This window comes from Carcharhinus amblyrhynchos, chromosome 7 (genome assembly GCF_965287045.1).
Source record: "Carcharhinus amblyrhynchos chromosome 7, sCarAmb.v2.hapA, whole genome shotgun sequence".
Classification (NCBI taxonomy): Eukaryota; Metazoa; Chordata; class Chondrichthyes; order Carcharhiniformes; family Carcharhinidae; genus Carcharhinus; species Carcharhinus amblyrhynchos.
Genome location: NC_137330.1, coordinates 54,415,722 through 54,441,703, shown reverse-complemented (window position 1 = coordinate 54,441,703; position 25,982 = coordinate 54,415,722). Strand labels below are relative to the sequence as shown.

At 42.0% G+C, this 25,982-nt stretch overlaps 1 protein-coding gene across 4 annotated transcripts in view; it reads left to right on the top strand.

Annotated features, from left to right (window-relative positions):
• LOC145344951 (retinitis pigmentosa 1-like 1 protein) overlaps nt 1-25,738 on the top strand; it is a 34,772-nt gene extending 9,034 nt beyond the window's left edge. For all 4 annotated transcript variants that reach the window (XM_080192336.1, XM_080192335.1, XM_080192337.1 and 1 more), the window contains exons 3-4: nt 7,098-7,275; nt 13,597-25,738. In XM_080192336.1, coding sequence (XP_080048462.1) covers nt 7,098-7,275; nt 13,597-19,472 — 6,054 coding nt within the window. In that variant the 3' untranslated portion in view covers nt 19,473-25,738. The remainder of the gene's footprint in view (nt 1-7,097; nt 7,276-13,596) is intronic.
• Nucleotides 25,739-25,982: the final 244 nt, after the last annotated feature.

Here is a 25,982-nt window from a genome sequence, read left to right as displayed (position 1 = left end):
GCCCCTTCGCCAACCCGAAAGCTTGCGAGTATATTATCAAATAAATAGGTTGGACTAAAACCTGGTGTTGTCAGACTTTTTACTGTGTTTACACCAGTCCAACGCCGGCATACCCACATCATGACTACTGTGGAAGAAAACCAGAGCATCCAGAGGAAACTCATGCAAACATATAGAGAACATACAAACTCCACGCAGCAGTCACCCAAAGCTGGAATTGAACCAGGATCCCTGGCACTGTGAGGCAGCAGTGCTAACCATGTGCCGCCAGACCTGGAATTCCAAGGTATGTTATGCAGTTAGCCTAGGTCTCAACTTTTGCATTTGATTTTGGCATTAGGATGAGCATAATGTGTTTCACTCCAGGTATAATTCAGGTGACCCACTAGGAAGCTTTTATCAAAACAAACTTTATTTAAGAATATAGTCAGAGTATTACATAAAGAATTAGCATAACTTTTACCAATTAAAATACTGGAACATGACAACATATAATTCGCAATAGCTAGAAATATCTATTGTTCCAATTTAAAGCAATATCCCCATAGACATACATCTTCTACAGAATTAGTTTGCATAAAAAATAAGTATGTTCACATGGTGCTAGATTCCCAACCTTTCAACACTTCTGGACAGAGACAGAGGTAGTAGTTTCTAGAGAAGGATATGTCTTCAAACAACAACTCTCAGAGAAAGAAACACTCTCATATAGCAGAATCTTAGAGAAAGAGACTTATCTCCTGGCAGACTCCAGTCTCCAACTTGAAAAGGAGAAGAGGGAGGCACTGCCCTTTCTCAATTCCAAGCAGCACATTAATTCTGATTGAACTGTTATGATTTTCCTTCAGATGAGTATGTTTTTCACAAAGTATGTTTTTCCATGAAGTCCCTGAGGTACAGTGAAGTTGTGGGGGTGCAACAATTGTTATAGAAGTTTCCGAAACTGTTTGCATAACAGTTCTATAAAATGAATCAGGTTCCCTGATTCTGAAATTTCAGATGCATTGGAAATATGTACAGCTCTCATTATCTAGTAGCTAGGCTTTTTAAATTATTTTTTTCATGGGATGTGGGCATTTGCTGCCCATCCCTAATTACCCTAGAACTGAGCTGCTTGCTAGGCCATTTGAAAAGGCAGCTGAGAGTGAACCACACTGCTGTGAGGCTGGAGTCACAGGAAGGCCAGATCAGATAAGGATGGCAGATTTCTTTTCCTAAAAAAACATTAACCAGATGGGCTTTTACAAACTTATGATCATCACAGATAACTTTATATTAACTGAATTTCAATTCTACTAGCTCCTGGGGTGGCATTTGAACCCATGCCCTTTGGATTATTTGACATTACCACTATGCCTCCAATCTCTCCAAGCTAGATAAATCAAATCTTCAGTTCTATCCTCCATAAAACCTTCAACTAAATGTAAAAAAATCATATTTAACTTATGCAGAATTAGAGATAGTGTTAAATTAATAAGCAGAACTCATTAAATGCAGGTTACAGGATGTCAGGTGGATTTTTTAGTGTGCTTAGCAGTACATTAGCCTTGTATGCTTTTCTGTTTCAAATATTTTTCCAGCTTTTGCTTAAAATAGCAATTAGCTTTGCTCAGGTATTCCCTGCCTCAAAGCATTCCATGCTCCAACAACTTTGTGCAAAATAAAGCCTTTCAATCACTCACCTCACTCTCAAGTGACAGTTTTAAATTGGTGACCCCTTATCACTGACTTCCCAATCAGAGGAAATAATCTTAACACCTTCACCCTATCAAAAGGGAGCAGAGCACAATTTCAAAATTGGCAAATGACACAAAACTTGGCAACATTGTGAAATGTGAAGAAAACAGCGATAGATTGCAAGAGAAAATAGACAGGTTGACGGAATGAGTGGGCGCGTGGCAGATGGAATTTAACATAGAGAAGTGTGAATATTTGAGGAGGCAGAATGAGGAAAGGCAATACAGAATAAAGAATATAATTTTAATAATGGCGCAGGAGCAGAGAGATCCAGGCACACATTGGTGAAGATGGCAGGGCAGGTTGAGACAGTGGTTAATAAGCTATATAGCTCCACTGATCCTGGCATTTATAAATAGAGACTGTGAATACAAAAGAAAGATGGTTATGGTAAACCTTTAAAAAGCACTGGTTTGACCTCAGCTAGGGTACTGTGTCCATTCTGGGCAGCACACTTTAGGGTTGAGGTTATGAAAGTGGAGTGGGGAAGCTGAAGTTGTTTTCTTTAGGGAAGAGAAGGTTAAGAGATTTGATGATGGTATTTAAAATCACGAGGGGTCAAGAAATTTGGTGGAAGGGCCGAGAACCAGAGGACATTGATTTGAGGTGATCAGCGACAAACCAATTGCGGCAGAAGGAAAATCTTTACTACGCAGTGAGTGCTTAGGATCTGAACATACTGACAAGAGAATGTGATGGATGCAAGTTCAATTGTGAGTGTCAAAACAGTATTGAATAATAAGTTGCAGAACTAGCAGGAATGGTAGATGGTTGAGTGGAACTAGTTGAACTGGCCCTGCAAGGCTGAGAACATAAGAACATAAGAAATAGGAGCAGGAGTAGGCTGACTAGCCCTTCGAGCCTGCCCCGCCATTCAATAAGATCATGGCTGATCTGTCGTGTCTCAGTTCCACATTCCCGCCCTCTCCCCATAACCCTTAATCCCCTTGCCTATCAAAAACCTATCAACCCGCGTCCTAAAAATATTTAGCGAGGTAGCCTCCACCACTTCAATGGGCAGAGAATTCCAGAGATTCACCACCCTTTGAGTGAAGAAGTTCCTCCTCAACTCTGTTCTAAACCGCCCCCCCTTTATCTTGAGGCTGTGCCCCCTAGTCCTGCTATCCTTTCTGAGCAGGAAGAGTCTCTCCACCTCTATCCTATCCATCCCATTCATCATCTTATACGTCTCAATGAGATCTCCCCTCATTCTTCTAAACTCTAACGAGTACAAGCCTAGTTTATTCAGCCTCTCCTCATAGCTCAACCCCCTCAACTCCGGCATCAGCCTAGTAAACCTCCTCTGCACTCCCTCCAAGGCCAAAATATCCTTGCGTAAGTACGGCGCCCAAAACTGCACACAGTACTCCAGCTGCGGCCTCACCAATGCCCTATACAGCTGCAGCAAGACCTCCCTACTTTTATATTCAATCCCCCTCGCAATCCCATTCGCCTTCCTGACCACCTGCTGCACCTGCAAGCTGGGTTTTCGCGACTCATGCACAAGGACCCCGAGGTCCCTCTGCACCGTCGCCTGCTGCAGATTTTCTCCACGTAAGTAATAATCCTTCCTACCATTATTCCTACCAAAGTGGACCACCTTGCACTTGCCAACATTAAATTCCATTTGCCATTTCCTGGCCCATTCGCCCAGCCTACCTAGATCCTGCTGTAGACTCTCCCCACCCTCCGCACAATTTGCCTTTCCACCAATTTTGGTGTCATCAGCAAATTTCGACACCCTACACTCGGTTCCCTCCTCCAGATCATCTATATAAATGGTAAATAGCTGAGGCCCCAGCACCGACCCCTGGGGCACTCCACTAGTCACCATCTGCCAATCCGAATAGCACCCATTGACCCCCACTCTCTGCCTCCTATTTGACAACCAGTCCTCTATCCACGCTAACACCCTACCCCCAACTCCATGCCCCCTGACCTTCTGCAATAACCTCTTGTGAGATACCTTGTCAAACGCCTTCTGAAAATCAAGAAAGACCACATCCACCGGCTCTCCTCTATCCACCGCCCTAGACACATCCTCATAGAACTCCAGTAAATTTGTCAGACACGACTTCCCTTTAACGAAACCGTGCTGCGTCTGCTCTATCAAGCAGTTCCCCTCAAGATGCCTTGCTATTTCCTCCTTGATGACGGATTCTAACATTTTACCTACCACAGACGTTAAACTAACAGGCCTATAATTCCCCGCCTTTTGCCTGGCACCCTTCTTAAACAACGGCGTAACATTAGCCATTTTCCAATCTTCCGGCACTTCCCCGGAATCCAGCGATGTCTGGAAAATAACCACCAAGGCATCCACTATCACCTCCGCCATTTCTTTCAGGACCCTCAGATGCATTCCATCCGGTCCTGGGGACTTGTCCATAATCAGCCCCTCCAGTCTGTCGAGCACCACCTCTCTAGTAACAGTAATGTCATCGAGACCCTCCAGTCCTACCACCTTTCCATCTCTAACATCCGGCAAATTATTCACGTCCTCCTCCGTGAAGACAGAAACAAAAAAGTTATTCAAGACCTCAGCCATATCCCCATCCCCTACCACTAAGTCCCCCTTCTCATCCTCTAAGGGATCAGCGTTCACCCTAGCCAGCCTCTTCCTTTTTATATATTTATAAAAACTCTTGCTATCCTTTTTTATATTAAGCGCTAGCCCAGCTTCATAGTTTCTCCTACCCTTCTTTATCAACTTCTTTGTCAATCTTTGTTGACATTTAAACCTCTCCCAATCCTCTTCTCGCCCACTACTCTTAGCTACTCTAAACGCCTCCGCTTTTAATTTAACACTTTCCTTCACCTCCTTCATTATCCACGGCTTATTACCTCTCCTCCTACGGTCCTTTTTGACCATCGGAATAAATTTCTGCTGAGCACCAAGAAAGATCTCCTTAAAGATCCTCCACTGCTCCTCAGCAGACCTACCTTCCAACGCGCTCCCCCAGTCCACATTCGCCAATTCTTCTCTCATCCTACCGTACTCTCCTCTGTTCAAACAAAGGACGTGTGTCCGGGAACCCACTTTCTCCTCCTCCATCTGCACCAGAAACTCCACCATACAATGATCACTCTCCCCAAGAGGATCCTTCACCGCAAGTTCCCTAATTCTACCCTCCTCATTACATAGCACCAGATCCAAGATAGCTCGCTCCCTCGTCGGCTCCAACACACACTGTTCGAGGAAACTATCCTGGCAGCATTCCAAGAACTCCTCCTCGAGCCCACCGCGTCCAACATGGGTCGACCAATCAATATGCAGATTGAAATCCCCCATAACTACGGCCGTCCCATTCCTGCACGCTGCACTTATTTGCGCGTTAACAGCCCGCCCCACCTCCAGATCATTATTCGGAGGCCTATAGACGACACCCACCAGCGTCTTCCTCCCTTTGCTGTTCCTAATCTCTACCCACAACGATTCCACATTCTGCTCCTTGGCTCCAATATCATCCCTTGCTACCACCCTGATGCTATCCTTAATCAGCAGAGCTACGCGCCCCCCTTTTCCCTCCCGCCTATCCTTCCTAAACACTTGATACCCCTGGACATTCAGCTCCCAGTCCCTGTCACCTTGCAGCCACGTCTCTGTAATGGCCACCAGATCATAATGTGGGTATATCCATTTGTGTCGATCTGCGCCACCAACTCATCCACTTTATTCCTAATGCTTCGCGCATTCAGATAAAGTGCCTTCATCCCAGCCTTCACCTGGACCCTATTTGCTGGAACGCCACCAGCCATACTCACGCCCCTTACTCCCTCTATTATTGGGACATCCTCGGCCTCTATCCTTACCTGTACCCTCTCCTTAACTTTAGACCCCTGAGGCAGGCACAATGCCCCAAATGACCTCCTTCGGTGCTATAATGATTCTATAAAACCCTTCAAAATTTTAAAAATCTCTATTAAAATTCCTCATAACCACTTGCGCTAATTGGATGTGCTACCAATATCACACATTTCTTTTCAGGAATATAATTTTCCTTCCATGTCGTTACCCTGCTGAATCAATTCCAAATGCTCCCTATATCTTTTGTGCCTTTCCCCGAGATTGTTGGAATAATTGTCAACTTTTTCAGTTGTTCCAACTACTTTAACTTTCATTTGCATCCAGTTTTCCATCATGCGCTTACCCACGTGTCCAAATTTACACCTATAGCTATATACATTGATAAACCTTGGCTAATGTCATTCAGTAGAATTATACATTCAGTGCATTGCATTATTTGATTGCTAGTCATGTGTTTGCATTGAAAGTATTGAAGTTAAATTATACAATTGCCTTGCTATGTTTTTGGATAGCCTTGTCTTGATGTGAGAACTATTTTGAGCAATCTGGCATTTCTACATTTTTAATTTTATGTTATTACGTTTATAGAATAATCATCAAGAAGTCATGTGTTGTACTCAAATTGTAGTCTGAGCACAACATGATGCTGTGCAATGTGTGAGTTCACATCTTCAATCGAGAGACTTCCCAATGTCAGCTACACCAAATGACGAGGCAATCTGTTTTATGGGAAAGGCCAAGCAAATTAGGAATCACCCTGAATTTCAGGGGGGCAGGAAGACAGAGCTGTGATGCTATTCTGCTGAGAGCCCAATAATCCCTATAAATTCAATAGGGTTTATCCTCCCCCACACTCTGCCCGAATCCTAACTCTCTCCACCTCACCACTCTAAGTGTTGCTGAAAATCTCACCCTAAAGAGACAAGTGCTCTTTTACCATTATGTTCATTAGTAATGTCTCACAGGCCCAGCAGAAAGAAGGTCCCACTGCTATCACAAAACAGTTATTTCCAGAGAGACCAATCACATCTTAAAGTATTTCCCTGTAAATAAATAATTTAATTCCTATTCTTCAGTGTTTGGAATCTTCTTCACAGAGAAATATATTTTCACAGAGACTTCCACCACTTTAATGAGATGGGCATCTCTGACTCATTCCTACTCCTTTACTCTGCACATTTAAATTGCTTCATCCCTGGGATTTTGGATAGGCTCACTGGCAGAGTAAACTTGTGGCCAGAAATCCTGCACCACTGCACTTCCAACCCCCTGGAAGATTCCATGGAATTTCAGGCCAATGCATTGTCCATCAGATTTCATTCTGCATGCCTCGGTTTCTAGCCAACAGCGTTTGTGGCAGTAGCCTGTAACAGGCTGCTTATATCAGGGGTTCTATGGCTGGCTTGGGTGAGGGGGTTGGGTAGAAGAGAATGGGATGAAAAAAAGGTGGCACTTCATTCATTGGAAGGTGATGTATTGCTAAAGAGGAAATAAACTACCTAAATGTCAATCTATTTCTTAATCTGAAGAAGATAATGCTTGTGTTTTACAGATTGACACCCTGCAGGCTCTTTTTCATTGCCCTAATGTTCTGGTGTGTGTTGGCTATGAACCATTCAAACCAATTGGCAATGAGAAATTCAGAAGGAGACACTCTGAAAGGATGCCTGGCCTGTCAAGGCGATCTCGTGCCAACATTAATAACAATTCCAGTGACATGAAGAGAAATGGTTAGTAATATTCTTTCATTTCCTCTTTTAAAAATGTAAAAAATGCAATGCGACTGTGAACAAAACCTGTCAATGAAAGTAGGATGATCTAGTGTACATGGCTTTAATTTGGAAATGGCGAGATCATTAGCCCCAGTTGTCAATGTCCAACAAAGTGAATGATGCACTTGGCCTTTGGCTGATCAAGCTGAGTTTTGAAATTCCTTTCATTTCAATAGCCCCCTACATGTGGAAAATGTGCACCTAGTTTGGAAGCTGGATTACTGCGTGTTGCAAGTTTGGGTGAGCTGGATTACAAAGAACAAAGAACAAAGAACAACACAGCACGTGAAACAAGCCCTTTGGCCCAACGAGCCCACACTGCCATTTTAACATTATGAGTCCCCTCTCCACCCATGACCCTTGCCTATGCTTATGGCATTCCACATTGAGGGAAGACTAATTTAGGGACAATTTGTTACACCAGTCAGCCTAACAGCACATCTTTGGCGTGTGGGAGGAAACCGGAGCACCCGGAGAAAACCCACACAAGCATGAGGCGAATGCGCAAACTCCCGCAGACACTGGCCCAAATCCATGTATCTGCACAGCAAACAGTGATAGTCACTGAGCTGTCGTGTTGCCCAGCATCTGGTCCAGTTTAAGCGTGCACTAACGACGTGAAGTACTAGGCTACTCTCGAACATCCAAGAGCAGCCCTCATACGACCTGTCACGTGTATGCCCCTTGTTGGCCCTTAAAGGATCAAAAACAGAAAATGCTGAAAAATCTCAGCAGGTCTGACAGCATCTGTGGGGAGAGAATACAACCAATGTTTCGAATCTAGATGACCGGGATAGTTTCCTTGAACAGTATGTAATGGAACCTACGAGGGAGAGAACTATCTTAGATCTGGTGCTGTGTAACGAGGCAGGTAGAATTAGGGATCTTCTTGTGAGGGATCCTCTTGGGATCATTGTATGATTGAATTTCTGATGCAGGTGGAGGATGAGAAAGTAGGGTCCCGAACGTGTGTCCTCTGTTTGAACAGAGGGGAGTGCGATAGATTGAGAGCGGAATTGGCAAATGTAGATTGGGGGCGCAGATTGGTTGGTAGGACGGCTGAGGAACAGTGGAGGATGTTTAAGGAGGTCTTTTTTGAAATATATTCCGATGGTAAAGAAGGACTGTAGGAGAAGGGATAGCCAGCCGTGGTTATCTAAGGAAATAAAGGAGAGTATTAAATTAAAAGCTGATGCATTCACAGTGGCTAAAAATAGTGGGCGATTCGAAGATTGGGAAAGATTTAAAAATCAACAAAGAACGACTAAGAAGGTGATAAAGAAAGGAGAGATAGAGTATGAAGCTAAACTAGCTCTAAATGTAAAAAATGACAGTAAAAGTTCTTACAAATATATAAAGAAGAAGGGACTGGCTAGAGTGAATGTTGGACCGTTGGAGGATGAGAGGGGGGATTTAGCGGTGGATGATGAGGAAATGGCTGAGGCTTTAAATAAGTTTTTTGCCTCGGTCTTCACGGAGGAGGACACGAATAGTTTGCCGGATATTAAACATAGAAGGATGGTAGGAGATGCGGGCCTTAATGCGATTACTGTCACTAGAGAGGTAGTGCTTGATAGACTAATGAGACTGAAGGTAGACAAGTCCCCAGGACCAGATGGAATGCATCCCAGGGTTCTGAAAGAAATGGCAGAGGTGATAGCGGATGCCTTAGTGATTATTTACCAAAATTCACTGGATTCCGGGAAAGTGCCGGAAGATTGGAAAACGGCTAATGTTACGCTGCTGTTTCAAAAAGGTAGCAGACAAAAGGCAGGGAATTATAGGCTAGTTAGTTTAACGTCTGTAGTTGGAAAAATGCTGGAATCCGTCATCAAAGAAGAAATAATGAGTCCCCTAGAAAAGAATGGTTTGATCGAGCAGACGCAGCACGGATTCGTTAAGGGAAAGTCTTTTTGATGAATTTATTGGATTTCTATGAGGATGTGACTAGTGCGGTAGACAGAGGGGAACCGGTGGATGTGGTGTTTTTAGATTTCCAAAAGGCATTTGATAAAGTGCCTCACAAAAGGTTGCTACAGAAGGTTAGGATGCACGGAGTTGGGGGTAAGGTGTTAGCATGGATAGAGGATTGGCTGTCTAATAAGAAACAGAGAGTTGGTATCAATGTGTGCTATTCTGGTTGGCAGTTGGTGACTAGCGGAGTGCCGCAGGGATCGGTGTTGGGGCCTCAACTTTTTACCATTTATATAGATGATCTGGAGGAGGGGGCTGAGTGTAGGGTGACGAAATTTGCTGATGACACGAAGATGAGTGGAAAAGCAAATTGTGTAGAGGGTGCGGAAAGTCTGCAGAGAGATCTGGATAGGCTGAGCGAGTGGGCGAGGACCTGGCAGATGGAGTATAATGTTAGTAAGTGTGAGGTTATCCACTTTGGTAGAAATAATAGTAGGAGGGATTATTACTTAAAAGGCGAAGAGCTGCAGCATGCTACGGTGCAGAGGGACCTGGAGGTCCTTGTACACGAGTCACAAAAACCCAGTCTGCAGGTGCAGCAGGTGATCAAGAAGGCAAATGGAATGCTGGCCTTTATAGCGAGGGGGATAGAATATAAAAGTAGGGAGGTCTTGCTGCAACTGTACAGGGTACTGGTGAGGCCGCAGCTGGAGTACTGTGTGCAGTTTTGGTCACTGCACTGGCGGAAGGATATATTGGCCTTGGAGGGAGTGCAGAGAAGGTTCACTAGGCTAATACTGGAGATGAGGGAGTTAGCCTAAGAAGAGACTAAATAGACTGGGCCTGTACTCATTGGCATTTAGAAGGCTGAGGGGGGGATCTTATAGAGACACATAAGATAATGAAGGGGATAGATAGGGTAGAGGTAGAGAGGTTCTTCCCACTTAGAAAGGATAGCAGGACTAGAGGCCACAGCCTCAAGATAAGGGGTTAGGGGGGGGCGCAGTTTAGATTGGAGTTGAGGAGGAACTTCTTCACTCAAAGGGTGGTGAATCTCTGGAATTCTCTGCCCGTTGAAGTGGTGGAGGCTGCCTCGCTGAATATATTTAAGTCACGGTTAGATAGGTTTCTGATAGACAGGGGAATTAAGGGTTATGGGGAGAAAGCGGGTAAGTGGAACTGATCCACTTCAGATCAGCGATGATCTTATTGAATGGCGGGGCAGGCTCGAAGGGCTAGATGGCCTACTCCTGCTCCTACTCTTATGATCTTATTTTCTTATGACCCTTCGTCGGCATTTTGGCTATTCAAATGTTCAAACACGAATATTAATATACTTGCCAAATATTCCTCTACTTTTTTAAACAACACATTACCCGTTTATTTCAAATCCCCTAATCAAAATTCCAGGCAACAGAACTTCCTAAAATATAAGTGTGTGCATGTGCACTGGAAGTACTCAGATGGGCCAATCTAATGTTGATTTGGCTCTGCCAATCTGGATCACAGATGTCCAGTTAATGTCCTCTCATATTCAGGCAGCTGATCATGCAATGGAGCTTCTTCAGCAGGCATGTGGTACAACTCTTGCCTCATGGAATTGTAATGACTGTCCAGTTTTTGGGCACCTGAAAGCTTAAATGCAGAGGTGGGGAGTTGAGGGAAAGGAAGAGCATTGAAGGTCCCTGGTTACATCATCTGCAGCTGTTGCATTTCATGCCAGATAATAGGAAGAGAATGAAGGAGGTTATTGAGGAAGAGCATTCAATTGTTACTTACCATCATCCTGAATGTTTCAGGTGATACCGGATATAACAGGCCCTGTGTTGGCTGTCCTCATGATGTGGAATACCATCCTGTCTGGGGGCTCAGATGGAAGCCTTTCCCCTCTGGTTCTGCTCTGCTCCCTCCTGCTATGAGCCACTTTGTCCTGTAAGGGAATGGGAGAAATGTCAGTGATTGGATTCCAATGTGTTTGAATGATAAGCCTGCCATGACTGTATCACTGAAGATATGTGGAAGCAGTTAGAAGTGAGTAAAATGCTGATAGTATTGGAAGTTGTATGAAGTTGGTGCAGACTAACTGAATTACTTTGATTTAGATTCATTATTGTCACATGTATTAGTATACAGTGAAAAGTATTATTTCTTGCATGCTATACAGACAAAGCATACCATACATAGAAAAGGAAAGCAGAGAGTGCAGAATGTAATGTTACAGTCATAGCCAGGGTATAGAGAAAGATCAATTTAATGTGAGGTAGGTCCATTCAAAAATCTGACAGCAGCAAAGAAGAAGCTGTTCTTAAATCAATTAGTACGTGACTCAGAAGGTGGAAGACTGTATGTCCAGGATGAGTGGGATCCTTAATTATGCTGGCTGCTTTTCTGAGGCAGTGGGAAGTATACACAGAGTCAACAGATGGGAGCCACAAGATTACCAGATTCTCCATCTCATTCCTGTACTCCGTCACTTCACTGTTTGAAATCCAACCCACTACGGTGGTGTCATTAGCAAACTTGAAACTCGAGTTGGAAGGGAATTTGGCCATATAGTTAGAGGTATATAAGGAGTACAGTAAAGGGCTCTGGACACAGCCTTGTAGGGCACTGGTTTTGAGGATGATCGTGGAGGTGGTATTTTTGCCTATCCTTCCTTATTACGGTCTGTGAGTTAGGAAGTTCAGGATCCAGTTGCATAGTGAGGAGCCGAGCACTTGGCCACAGAGTTTGAAGATGAGTTTTGTAGGAATAATGGTGTTGAAGGCTGAGCTGTAGTCTGTGAATAGGAGTCTGACGTAGGTGTCTTTATAATCTAGATGTTCCAGAGTTGAATGTAGGGCCAGGGAGATAGCATCTGCTGTGGACCTGTTGTGATGGTAGGCGAACTGTAGTGAATCCAGGCAATTTGGGAGGCTGGAATTGATTTATGCCAAGACTAACCTTTCGAAGCACTTCATAAGGATGGATGTTAGAGCCACTGGATGAAAGTCGTTAAGACACCCTGCCTGGCTTTTCTTTAGTACTGTGATGATGGTCGTCTTCTCGAAGTCGATAAGGATTGCTGTAAAGAGAGGTTGAAAATGTGTGCGAATGTCCCCACAGCTGTTCCGCACAGGATCTGAGTGCTCGTCCAGGTACCCCATCCAGGCCAGTTACTTTCTGTAAGTTGAGCTTTGAGAAGGTTCCTCTGACGTCTGCAATGGTGACGTTATGTTAGACCTGAGTCCTGACTGCTAGAGACTTTCTGATGGTGCGTGATGATGGTACAGTACATGTACAAAGAGATGTTGTTCAGGGTGTTTCAGAATGATGTAACCGGACGAATTCAAGCTTGTCAACGGACATAGTTTTATTAAGATAGAGTCTGAGAAAATGCTCCATGACAGTCTGTCCAGAGCAAGTGGAATGCAACATCACCTTGAATATTCAAGATATTGGCATGTTACTATTTGATGCCATTCCTCAAACTTTTCCCCATCCTTGTCCAGTTATCTGACATGGACTGTAAGCATAGATTATCCAGAGTAAGAATGTCTAGGATGCAGCCTCCCTGCCTCTCTTTTCCTTCCATCAGGGTGGCGTCTGTACTCCTAAAGAATGTAGTTGTGCCCTCATGTTGGTGATATTATGGATGATGCTACAGGTCACCCACCCAGTGATGTATTGAAGAGCTTCCCTCTCCCCCACTCTACCCACCCACCTTTGCCCTGACTGGTTAAGGCAGCAGAAACATTGCATGAGCAGGTCAGTTGCCTGCCTCCAAGCTGTTTCTTGTGGTTCTCTGTTTCTCATCATATTCCTGCTGCTCTCACATGGTTGGGTGGGGGAAGTTACCGTGGTTACCATCCACAAGTGCAGAAGGTAGCCTTTGTTTCTGATGAGCCAGCTTCTAGTTGTCCATGGAAGCCAGAAGATGGTGGGTAAGGCTGACGGACAGAGAATGAATGCATCATGGCTGCTGCAGGGATAGCAAGCATTCACTGAAATCCCACTGTTGGTGGACATTGATAGACTGATAGCCTTTGTGGGTTCTGTATCTTTCCTTGCTCCTCCAAAAAAGGCCTCAGTTCTTCTGTCACACTCGTAGCAGCAGTGCCACAGAAACTAATTTTGTGTCCAATATTTGTAATTTTGTCCTTGCTTTACTTTACAGAACAATTCAAATTATTATATCACTTAAGGATTAAACATTATGCAAGCTAATTATGATAATGATTGTTTCCAAAATTTAATATATTTTCTCTCTTTTTGTCTTTTTCTCTCCCTTTGCTATGTCAAATTTTGCTCGGCAAACATATTCCTTCTATGGTACTTCTGGGCTTCTTGGATTCCCCTGATAAAATACCATTCTGTATTTTATAGCTAACTTTGGATTAGAGGCCAAGAAAAGTGTAATACATCCCAGATCACCTTCTAGATCATCCAGATTTTCAATCTCACCAGATAAATCCTACACTAAGGGTTCAAACTTATCCTCAAGCAACAGTGGTTATGCTTCATTTGCAGACTTTCACCCACACAAAAAAGATGGAGAGTTCATCAATTCAATGATAGATGATGACATTGAGAAAAAAGTGCATGTAAACAAGGATGGGAGCCTTTCATTGGAAATGAAGGTTCGCTTTCGTTTACTCAATCGTGAGACACTTCAGTGGTCGACACAAATCAGGAAGTCTAATGCTACATTGCAAACCAGTAATGAACATTTATGTTCAGTAGAAGACTGTGCCACAGAGCAAGTTGATCAAAGAAATGCTGACAATGGTTTTGATGATACATGCAGTATTGATGGCTTTTATGTTTCAAAGCTAAATGGTGCGGAACCTGAAGAAAACCACTGTGAGAACTGCAACCATGGGCAAGGGTACGACATTTGGAAAAATCCAATGTATGCTGATCAGGTTATAAAATCAAATTCTAGAAAGTGCACATACACTCAATCCCCTTTCCCAAGTCCGCCACCTTACCAGAAAGCTGCATTTCAAAGAAAATATGCTGAAAGCATCCAGACAACATCGAGCGAGGAATATTCCCAACACTTTGTACGTCAGGTAGAAAGTCACTCAGAAACTGTGGAAGATGGAGACGGAGGGGTAGAATATTGCTCTGTCAGTCATTGCAGTAGCCAGTGTGGTAGCTTCACATCAGCTTCTAAAACTGGGGGCTATCGCAAAAGTAGAGCATCCTTTTCCAGGAGCCATAGCACCATTAGCCGCTATATCTCATCATGTTCTTCAACAAACATTAGTCACCAAAATTCACATGATGACACCCGCTCTGGTGTTACACCAATCAATTCCACAGCTTCCTCAAAGAGGAAGGTTGCAGACAGAACAATAGATATAGAGGAAAATGTCAGGACAGCAACATCAGACACCAACTCAGAAGAGGCTTTGGTTGATTTAAAAGAAATTGATAGCACAGTTGGATTTGATAAGCTGGTAAGTAATAGCTCTGAACCATTTAATCACTTGGAATGCAATAAACAGATCAAAGATGAGGGGAATTCAGAAGGAAGAGCTCAAAATGTATCTTCAAGCTGTTCAAAACATTCAATTGATCATAGTAAAGAATCAATTGCATTGGACCATTTACATTCAAGTGCTGCATCAAGCTGCTGCAATCAATTCAATGGGAAAACAAATGCCACTGGGGATGCTGAAGAAGATAAAGCATATTCAATTGTATCCGGTGGCTCCCTGCACTATGATAAAAATTCAAACAGAGAAATATATGAAGACAAGAGGCCAAGCAGCAATGTTTCATTATCTTCAGGAAAATCCAATACTGGCAGTCACATTCAACAAGATTTGGATATATCAGGAAGACAATCTTTTCCTGAAGTCCAGGGTAACAATGTTGAACTACATTTACCAAATAAAGACACCAATGGAAGACCAGAAAGCAAGGCAATGTCTTCATCTTCCAAAAAGAGCAATAAATACACAAAGAATAGGGATGCAGATGAAGGCCGCGCACATTCTGCTCACTCTTATTTGTCCACATCCTCAGCAGCACAGAAAATGCTGCCATCATTCACTGCAGGTAAAGGTGGTGATGATTCATGTTCAGAAAACCTCAGTGAGAAGGACGGAGTGAAAGCACCTCCTTCCATTTGCTCCAAAGCATCGTCACTGAGCAACTATACAGAAATTATTGTGACAAACTCTGTTCAAAAAAGTAGGAGTTCCTCAGGATCTGAATCATTAAATTGCAGCAGTTCCCAGAGTACAAACAGAACTAAATATGTTAAGTCAGATGATGAATGCAGGCTCTCCACATCCGCCTCTGGTATTTTGAACCCAAATATAGATGTTGGTGAAGAAGGAAAGACAAGCAATGAGGATAACACATCTGCTATATGTACATCAGATTTGTCAGAAGTTTTACAAACAGAAGACAAAATAAAAATGGAGTGTGAGAGAGGTGAAACAGCTGGTAGCATCTGCTCATTCGTTTCTAAAACATCTGGAGACGAAGCTGCAGCTGAAAATCAAAAACAAGAACAAATAGATGAATTAGATCAAACCAGTAGTTCAAAATTATCAAACCTAGCAGACATAGAACTTTCACCATGTAAAATAGATGAAAGTACAGCAATTCAAGCAGACTCTGTTACTGAAGAAGCTACTGTTGAGAGCAGGGCACAGTCGCTTGCACAAAGGGAAATGGCTGGTGGTGAAAGCACTGGGCAGCTACTAATGGATCCCGGTCTCCAGGTTAAAAGCAGGACAAGTTCTGATAAAGTAACAGGTAGCAAACTTTCTGCTTCTAGACCAACTACATCAACATGCAACCTAAGTGAGAAGAGTTCCATTGGAAAAACTCACAAAGAGAAAGGCAATAAAAGTGAAAGCTGCAAAAGCAGTGAAAAAGCAAAGAGCAAAGGAAAATGTAAGTCTACTGATAATAATAAAAAGAATAAAAATAAAAGATCTACACATTCTGATGCAGTTGACAATGAGAAGAATGATCTGATACCCGGTGTACTGCCAAATGCATCATTTGAAGATATTGTTCATGAATGGCTGAAAAAAATTCCATCTGAAAACATGCTCGTGAAATATGACAACACAGAAGAATTCCAAGCTAAGCATGAAGACTCTGCAACAGATGTGATGCCAGCAGGGGAGAAAAGTGAAACAGAGGCTGTTACAACATTAGGAGACAAACTAGATGGAGTTGAATCTACTATAAGCAATCAGGGATCAAAGGAGCAAAATGACTTGAAGACTATAGAGTTGGAGAATAATGGAAGCCCAATAGCAGAAGATGAGATTTCTGGCCAAGAGATTGTCCAGGAGGTGGAGACTTTACAGTCAAAACCAATTAGTTCTTGCTCTTCTGTGTTGGCTACGACCAATCAGCTGCATAAGGAAGTTTTGCCGAACAATGTGCATTCTTCTGTCGAGGCTATAAAAGTTCTTCTTTCTTCTAGACAGAGGGTAAAATTGGAGAGGTCAAACAGTCTGCCAAGTTTAAATCCTACAGTTGAAACAAAACTAAGCAATTCAGCTAAGGCCCTGTTGACATGCCTCACCAGTATGCAATTCTTTGGTAAAGAAGCCTTGGATTCTGAAAACAAGTTGATTAGTGTGAATAATTCTACACAAAAAGATCTTCTGAGAATCTTAAAGTCACTCTGGTTTACTGATATTGTGAAAGACTTTGAGGAAGAGGTTTCGCAAACCTCTGGAAAACATTCCAAAACATTTAAGGGCCACAATTCTGCAGATGATAATGTCACTCCACTATCTTCCTCTGGAGTTGACATCAATAGTGGATCAGGGGGTTCAGGAGATGGGAGTATGGGTGGAGTAACTGATATCTCTCTTGCAACAGAGAAAAAAAATAGTAACTTGTATTTAAAAACCTATGCTAACAAGAAGGATGATGCATCAAAACAAACTCAGCCTTCTTTCATAAAGAACTCATTTGACGATAATTCTGAGATATGTATTGAACAGGATAAGAGAAAAGAAGAATGCTCAATATCATCTTCAGATTCAGCAATGACTGATGTCCCTTGTAGGAAACCAGAGCTAACAAACTTTAATGCAAAGAACAAGTCAGAGGATAATGATAACACTGAAAAAAGATCCTTTTCAAGGGACTCAAAATCATCACAATCAGATGTTGCACCATCCAGTCCAGTCACTCCAGACATAGCTTGTCGTGTTCAGTGGAGCTGTGGTGAGAAGAGTGAGGATCTGGATGACAATATAGACAGAAGTACTGGGAAAAGCCCACAGGACACAAACCAAAACATAAAGGAACCATCCACTTCAGAGGTGGAGGGAATGAACCCATCAGCTGGAACCAGCTGTGACTTGGAAGAAATAGTTCATCAGTCTAAGACACAAGACCATGTTGAGTCAGTGAATGTAGATTATTCTGAGGAAGAGAAAATTGTGCATAACAAGATACCAGAAAAATGCGATAATACTGAGATAATAAAAACACCACAGCAAATAACATCAGGTCACCACTGTGCAGCACAAGCCGTCATAGCAGACCAAGAACCTAAACCAACAAGAAGGAAATCATTTAATCCAGATCCAACTTGGTTAATGAAACTGCTGAAAAAAATGGAAAAGCAGTTTATTACAGATCATGTAGATGCAATTAATGAATTTAAAATTAGATGGAACTTAGAATCTGATGATAGATTAGATCAGATGATTGAAGATTTAAAAGAAGATGTTAGTAGGAGAATCCAAGGAAGAGTAGAAAGAGAACTAAAAAAAGTTCAATGTAGAGCAGGAAGAAAACATCCATCACCTCCACAGGAATCACGTAGAAGTGAATCATCTGAACAAACAGAACAAAGACGGAAGCGACTAAAAGCTATGTATAAGATGCAAACATTTTCCCCACATTCTGATGGAGCAGATCAAGAAGACAACACAAATTACGTTTCATCTCTGATAAGTGATGAGTTGATTTTCAGCAAAAGGTTGGGTGAAGATTTTGATTCACGTGAACAATTTAATCCTGACCAATTCTGTCCTTGTGATTCTTGCACAGAAAAAAGCAAATCTCCAATATTTGCAAAAAAATCAATGCAGACAAATATCCCTATTGTTAAAGCCTTTGACCTGAGGGAAATCCTTATGATCAAAATGAATAGACCTAAAGAGTCCATAAAGAAACATGCCATTGACACAAATGGAGCTGAGGAATTATTGGATAAAAAAATTAATAAGCACGATAGTGCTGAGAGTGAATCCACAGAACCTGCTGAAAATAAAATCAAATATCCGATTCAAAATGATGAACCCGTGAATTTGAATCAAGAAAATGTTGGTGTGAATACTGAATGTCAAACTCACAAATTAGATAAAATGGTAGATCAGGGTGAGGAAAGCATGCCAGCTGGTAATGACACAGTGGGCCTGAATTTGGAGGATATTGATAAGGAACATGTGGATAAATGCAAAGACAATCTTGAAGATGAAAGTGCAAAAGATGGAGAATTAGCAAGCATAACATCCGAAGATGCTCTAGAACCTAATGAAGATGAAGAGGGTGATGTTTATAAAGATGAAAATGAACACGAAAGTGACAAAGAAGAAAATGACCATACTGAACACAATAATGAAGTGACTAGCACTGGAGCTGACAATTACAAGGAACAGGATAAAGAAAAGAATGTGTTGTGCAACGATGCAGATCCTGAGATGGGAAACAATAAATTGGAAGAGTCACTTTCTGGTGATAGTCTACAAGAATATGAGATGTCTGGAAACAATGCAAGCGATACCATGGAGAATAATAGTAGTGAGCTACATGAGGCTAAAAATTTGAATAATAGTGTTTCAGAACTTTCTGATGATCTTGTAACATGTAATATTATTAAAAGCCAAAATGAAGAGCTGGTAGAAACCATGAATGCAAGGTTATCTCCAGAACAGAGTGATTCCTTAGATGTTAGTAGTTGCCCACAACACTCTGATGAAGGATCACCAGAGGATGCTGCAAAGGAGAACAGTGAAGGTGATAATCAGATTTACATTAAAGAAGCTTCAAGTAGCAGCTCAAACAGTCCAGGAAACAAATCTTCTCAAATGTACCCGGAGAGCTCATCAGATGAAGATACAAAAAGTAGCTGCACTAGCCCTGAAGCACCTGAAATCGAGAAAGATGCAGGGAACAATTCAGATCAGGAGGCTTCAGTAAACACCAGATCAAAGAAACCTGATAACGCAGAGTTCGATGAGGATGATTTGGATTTTTAAGTATTCAAAAAGGCAACTTTTACAGTGATTCTAATCAGAATGGTTATGTTGATTTAAATCATCTTAACTTAGCAATTTAAAAAATGCTTTCAACAGAGAGTTGAATTTCTGTTTGTATGACAAGAGAAGTCCAGTAATGAGTACTTGAAACCTTGTATACAGTAATTTAAAACAGTGGATGAAGAGACTTAAGCACAATGCATATGCGAATGGTAGGTCATGTTCATTATTTGTATGGAATTGACCAACGAAGTTGCAAAAAGAACTGATAACAGCTTCCAGTTTTTAGGTGTCCAGATCACCAACAGCATGTCCTGGTCCCCAGGCTGACACTATAGTTAAGAAAGCCCACCAACGCCCCTACTTTCTTAGAAGACTAAGGAAATTTAGTATGTCAGCTACGACTCTCACTAACATTACTTCTGCACCATAGAAAGCATTCTTTCTGGTTGTATCACAGCTTGGTAAGGCTCCTGCTCTGCCCAAGACCGCAAGGAAGTACAAAATGTCATGAATGTAGCCCAAACCATCACGCAAACCAGCCTCCCATCCATTGACTCTTTCTACACTTTCAACTGCCTTGACAAAGCAGCCAGCATAATTAAGGACCCCACGCTGTCCAGACATTCTCTCTTCTACCTTCTTCCTTCAGGAAAAAAGATACAAAAGGCTGGGGTCACGTACCAATCGACTCAAGAAAAGTTTCTTCCCTGCTGCTGTCAGACTTTTGAATGGACTTATCTTGCGTTAACTTAATCTTTCTCTATATCCTAGCTATGACTGTAACACTACATTCTGCAGTCTCTTGTTTCCTTCTCTAGGAACAGTATGCTTTGTCTGTATAATGCACAAGAAACAATACTTTTCACTCTTTGCTAATACATGTGACAATAATAAATGAAGTCAAGTCAAATCAAATCAAATACTAATGCTGAAAGAGCTAAATGAGGAAGAAAGGGATAAGGTTCGAATAGAGCAGGGAGGCCAGCATGGATGGACTGAACCAAATGGTCTATTTCTGTGCTGTATATTCCATCTAATTCTATGTAGAAACATAGAAATGTAGAAATTAGAACTAGAAGTAGGCCATTCAGCCTTTCGAGTCTGCTCTGCCATTCATCTTGATCATGGTTGATCATCGAATTCAATATCCTGATTCCCTCCCCTTCCCCCCATATCCCTTGATCTCTTTAGCCCCAAGAGTTATATCTAATTCTTCTTGAAGTCAGGCAATGTTTTGGCTGCAACTGCATTATGTGGTAGTAAATTTCACGCATTCACCACTCTCTGGGTGAAGAAATTTCTCCTCACCTCAGTTCTAAAAGGTTTACCCTTTATCCTCAAACTATGACTCCTAGTTCTGGATTCCCCCAACATTCTAACCCTGTCAGAATTTTATAAGTTTCTATGAGATCTCCTCTTACTCCTCTGAACTCCAGTGAATATAATCCTAACCAACTTAGTCTCTCCTCATTTGACAGACCTGCCATCCCAGGAATCAGCCTGGTAAACCTTCATTGTACTCCCTTGATAGCAAGGAGACCCTTCCTTAGATAAGGACACCAAAACTGTACACAATACCCCAGGTGTGGCCTCACCAACACCCTATACAATTGCAGCAAGATATCCCTATACTCAAATCCTCTCGCTATGAAGGCCAACATATCATTTGTCTTCTTTACTGCCTGCTGTACCTGCACACTTATTTTCAATGACTGATGCACAAGGACTCTGAGGTCTCGTTGACTATCCACCTCTCTCGATTTACATCCATTCAAGCTATAACCTGTTGTCTTATTATTGCTACCAAAGCGGATAATCTCATATTTATCCACATTATACTGCATCTGCCATGCAGATGCCCACATTCTCAGTCTGTCCAAATCACACTGAAGCATTTCTGCATCCTTCTCACAGCTCACCCTCCCACCCAACTTTCTATCATCTACAAATTTGGAGATAATACATTCCGTTCTCTTTTCCAAATCATTAATACGTAATGTGGACAGTTGAGGTCCTGGCACAGATCCCTGTGGAATCCCACTAGTCATTGACTGCCAGTCAGAAGAAGATCCATTTATGCCAAACCTTTGCTTCCTATCTGCTAACCAGCTTTCTATCCATCTCAAGATATGACCTGAAATCGCATGTGCGTTAACTTTACACGATAATCTGTTATGTGAGACCTTGTCGAAAATCTTCTGGAAGTCTAAATAAGCCACATCCACTGGTTCTCCTCGGTCAACTCTACTAGTTACATCCTCAAAAAATTCCAGTAGAATCATCAAGCATGATTTCCCTTCTGTAAATCCATGCTGACTTTGTCTGATTATATCACTACCTTCCACATGCCAACTTATAAAATCTTTGATAGTAGAATCTAGCAATTTCCCTAGTATCAAAGGTAGGGTCACTGGTCTATAGTTCCCTGTTTTCTTTCTACCTTCCTTTTTGAATAGCTACCCTCCAATCCGTAGGAACTATTCCTGAATCCAAAGAATTTTGGAAAACAACGACCAATGGATCTATTATTTCCAGGACCACTTCCTTAAGTAAACTGGGATGAAGATTATCAGGAACTGGAAATTTATCCAACTTCAATCCAATCAATTTCCCCAACACCATTTCTCTACTAATGTTAATTTCCTTCAGCATCTCACGCTGAGAGGAAGGAAGTTCCTCTCAGCACTTCTGGTACATTATTCATGTCTTCCTTTGTGAAGGCTGAAGTAAAGTACAAATTTCTTTATGCCCCCTTTTAATTCGCTTATTTCTGCCTGTAAGGAGCCTATATTTGTTTTTGTCAATCTTTTTCTCTTTACATTTCTATAGAACTTTTACAGTCAGTTTTTATGTTCCGCGCCAGCTTATTTTCATACTCTATTTTTCTTTTCTTAATCAATCCCTTGGTCCCCCTTTGCTGAATTTTACACTGCTCCCAATCCTCAGGCCTATTGTTTTTTCTTGTTAAATTGTATGCTTCTTCCTTAAATTTGATACTATTTCTAATTTCACTTGTAAGCCATGGTTTGGCCACAATTCCCTTACAGCTCTTGCACCAAACAGGAATAAATAACTTCTGGACTTCACCTATTTGTTCTTTAAATTTCTGCCATTACCGGTCCACTGTGTTTCCTTTCAGTAATGTTTCCCAATCCATCATGGCCAATTCATGCCTCATACTATCATACATACCTTTATTGAGATTCAGGACTCTGGTCTCAGAATCAACTATATCATTATCCATCTTGACAAAGAATTCTACCATATTATGATAACTTGTCCCCAGGGATTCTCTCACAACTAGATTGTCAACTAATCATTTCTCATTGCACAACACCCGGCCCTAGATGGCCTTCTCCCTTTTTGGTTTCTCAACGCATTGCTCCAGAAAACCATCCGTATGCACTCCAGAAATTTTTCCTCTATTGTACTGTGACTAATTTGGCTCTCCCAATTATATGCAGATTAAAGTTGCCCATAAGCACAGATGTTCCTTTAACACATGCATCTCTGATTACTTGTCTTAAGTTTTTTCCAACATTATTTCTACAGTTTGGTGGTCTGTACACCACTCCCACCAAAGAGTTTTGCCCCTTCTTGTTTCTTAACTTAATCCATACAGGTTCCACATCATCTATGCTAATATTTTTCCTCAATATCATATCAATATCCTCTTTAATCAACAATGCAACTCCACCATCTTTTCCTTTCCATCTGTCCTTCCTAAACAACAAATAGCCCTCAATGTTTAGTTCCCACCGTTGGTCACCTTGGAGCCACATACCTGTAATGCCAATGATACCATTGCCCGTTTACACCTATCTGTGCAACTAATTTACCCATTTTGTTTTGAATGCTCCAAGCATTCAGGTACAAAGCCTTAAGGTGAACGCTTTTAACATTTTGTTTCCTTTTCCTTCTACTTTTTGCTCAGTCCTTATCTGACTCTGGCCCTTGAGTTCTCTGCCTATCACTTTTCTTATTCTCTTACTGTCTTTTCCTCTTGTTCTTAATTCCTCCTGCTCTGAACCCTTGCTACAGTTCCCTGTAATATGTGGATTAGGCTGTAGAATTTCCAGACATATTGGGCTGAATTTTACCAGGTCTTTGGAGTTTGGAACACCAGCAAATTCTGTAAACAAGACATCATTAGGCCAGTTTGGCAATCAGGTCCTGTCTTCAGCCACTTTTCCCAGGAGCAGGACGATCCATACCAGCAACCCATTTGCCTGCAGCTGAGCAACTGGGAGGAAGTCGTTTCATAGCAGGAGTTGGAGGTACAAGAGAACTGAAGGAGCTTTAATAATTACCAGCAGAAAATGGCTGTGGTCTTCCCATGTTACAGCTTGCCACTGAGTACGGAATTTCCATAGACAAATGTCTTTGATTATCACGGACCCAATGACATCTCAACTGCTTCCCTGATGCTGAAGGCAGATTTAACATGCCTTTTCGTCACTGCTACTACCTTAGTCCCAGCAGTGCTCCCATTGATTACACACAGTGAAGGCAGTGGCCTCTGGTACAGTGAGCCACACCACCTGCTGCCCTTGCCTCCAGAACTCATTTCCCAATCCTAACTGGCCACCTCCCATGAAATTCAGCCAGAAGGCACGCTGCATATTCACAACTTTGTAAAGACTCCAACATCAGCTTCCTGTCGTTCGTGGCAAAATGCAGCCTACTGGAGACATTTTTCCTTTTCCACTAGCTCCTCCCAGAAATAAATAGCTGCAGTGTCAATTATGTCTCAAGACTTCAGTTCATCCAATTGTCCTGTCTCGCGCACACTATAAACAGTTGCATTGGAACCAAGAATGGAAACAGGAGTGCATGAAAGCAGCATAAGAGAACTGCAGCAGCTAGAAAGCTCCAAGGAAAGAAATGATTCTTGCCCAGTGTACTGCTCCATTTTGATTTGTACCCAGCTCTCCACAGATTGTCCTACTTGAGTTAAGTCCTGGCATTGTTCTCATCATCAGTGTTTTGGGCACACTTATGTTTTATGACCCACAAGAATGAGAACACAAAAAGTAGGAGCAGGACTGGACATCAGACTCATTGAACCTGCTCTGCCATTTAATACGATCATGGCTGATTTGGGGTTTTAACTCCATTTTCCCACCTGCTCCCCATTTCCCTACATTCCCTGAGAGACCAAAGATCTGTACATTCCAGCCTTAAATGTATTCAATGCTGGAGCAGCCAGAACCCATGAACACCTGCTTTAGCAAGTCTCCGCTTCTCTTTTCTCTCCATTGCACTTAAGAATGTAAGAGTATAAGATATAGGAGCGGCATCTCATTAGCTCTGCATGCCTGGTGTGCCATGTAATACAATCATGGCTAATCTTCTGCCTCAACACATTTCTGCCAGTTCCCCAAACTGAATGACCAAAAGTCTGTCAAGCTCAGCCTTGAATATCAATGGTGAAGTATTGACAGCTCCCTGCAATAAAAATTTCCAAAGATTCACAATTCTCTGAATGAAGAAATTTCTCCTCATCTCTGTCTTAAATAATCAACAACCCCATATCCTGAGGCTATGTCCCAGTGTCTCCCAGCCAAAGAAAACGATCTCTCGATGTCCATCCTTTTCAGAATCTTACATGTTTCAATGAATGGGACCTCAGAAACACATTGGCATTCCACAGCTCTAGACAATAATTATTTAAACTTGCCAACTCTTTATTAATGATCTAATTGCACTAATTGGAATGCTGCTTCCCAGATAGCTTTATCTCGGAATAATTATGTGTGATTTTATAGTTATTCACTTGGCAGTACATTCTTCTCTGAGTACCCAGAAATGATGGCCATAATTCTCCGGCCGCTCATGCCCCGCCGCCGCTGAAAGTGGGGATGGAGAATTCAGCGCTCAGCCAAATCTCCATTCACTGCAGTGGGACCAGACAATCCCGCTGCCGTGAGTGGCTGGAGAATTCTGACCCTTGTGCTTGGCCCTTGTGCTTGACAATTTTGTCTCCATTGCTATTATCATCCTGTAATGTGTGTAACAGCTTTGTAAACTAAGAGCAGTGGTAGTTCCTGCAGCTATTCTCATTATTTTGCCTAGAATTTGCACTCTATTTTCAGAATTTTAAATAAATAGGTTGGTGGATCCTTGTCTTTTTATTGTGCAACATTATTTGAATTTCCTCATTAGCTCTCTCACAGAATTGTTACTTGACATGAACCAGGAATATTTAATGGGTTCTACAATAAAGATTTTCATCAAAGAAAATAAAATTAATTATCACATCAGCGCTTACGTTTTGTTATTTCACAATAAATTTCATAATCCATTTGGTACTTGGGAGAATACCGACCGGTGAAGGAAGAAAGAACACACATTTATATTACACCTTGTTACACAAATGGGGTATCTGAAATTGCACAGGCAAATACAGCACATAGCACCATACTGTGAAAGGCAAATGAATGTCCAGATAATCCAGTTTTGGTCCAGGGAGGATTTTTTTAATAATCATTCATGAGACATGTGCTC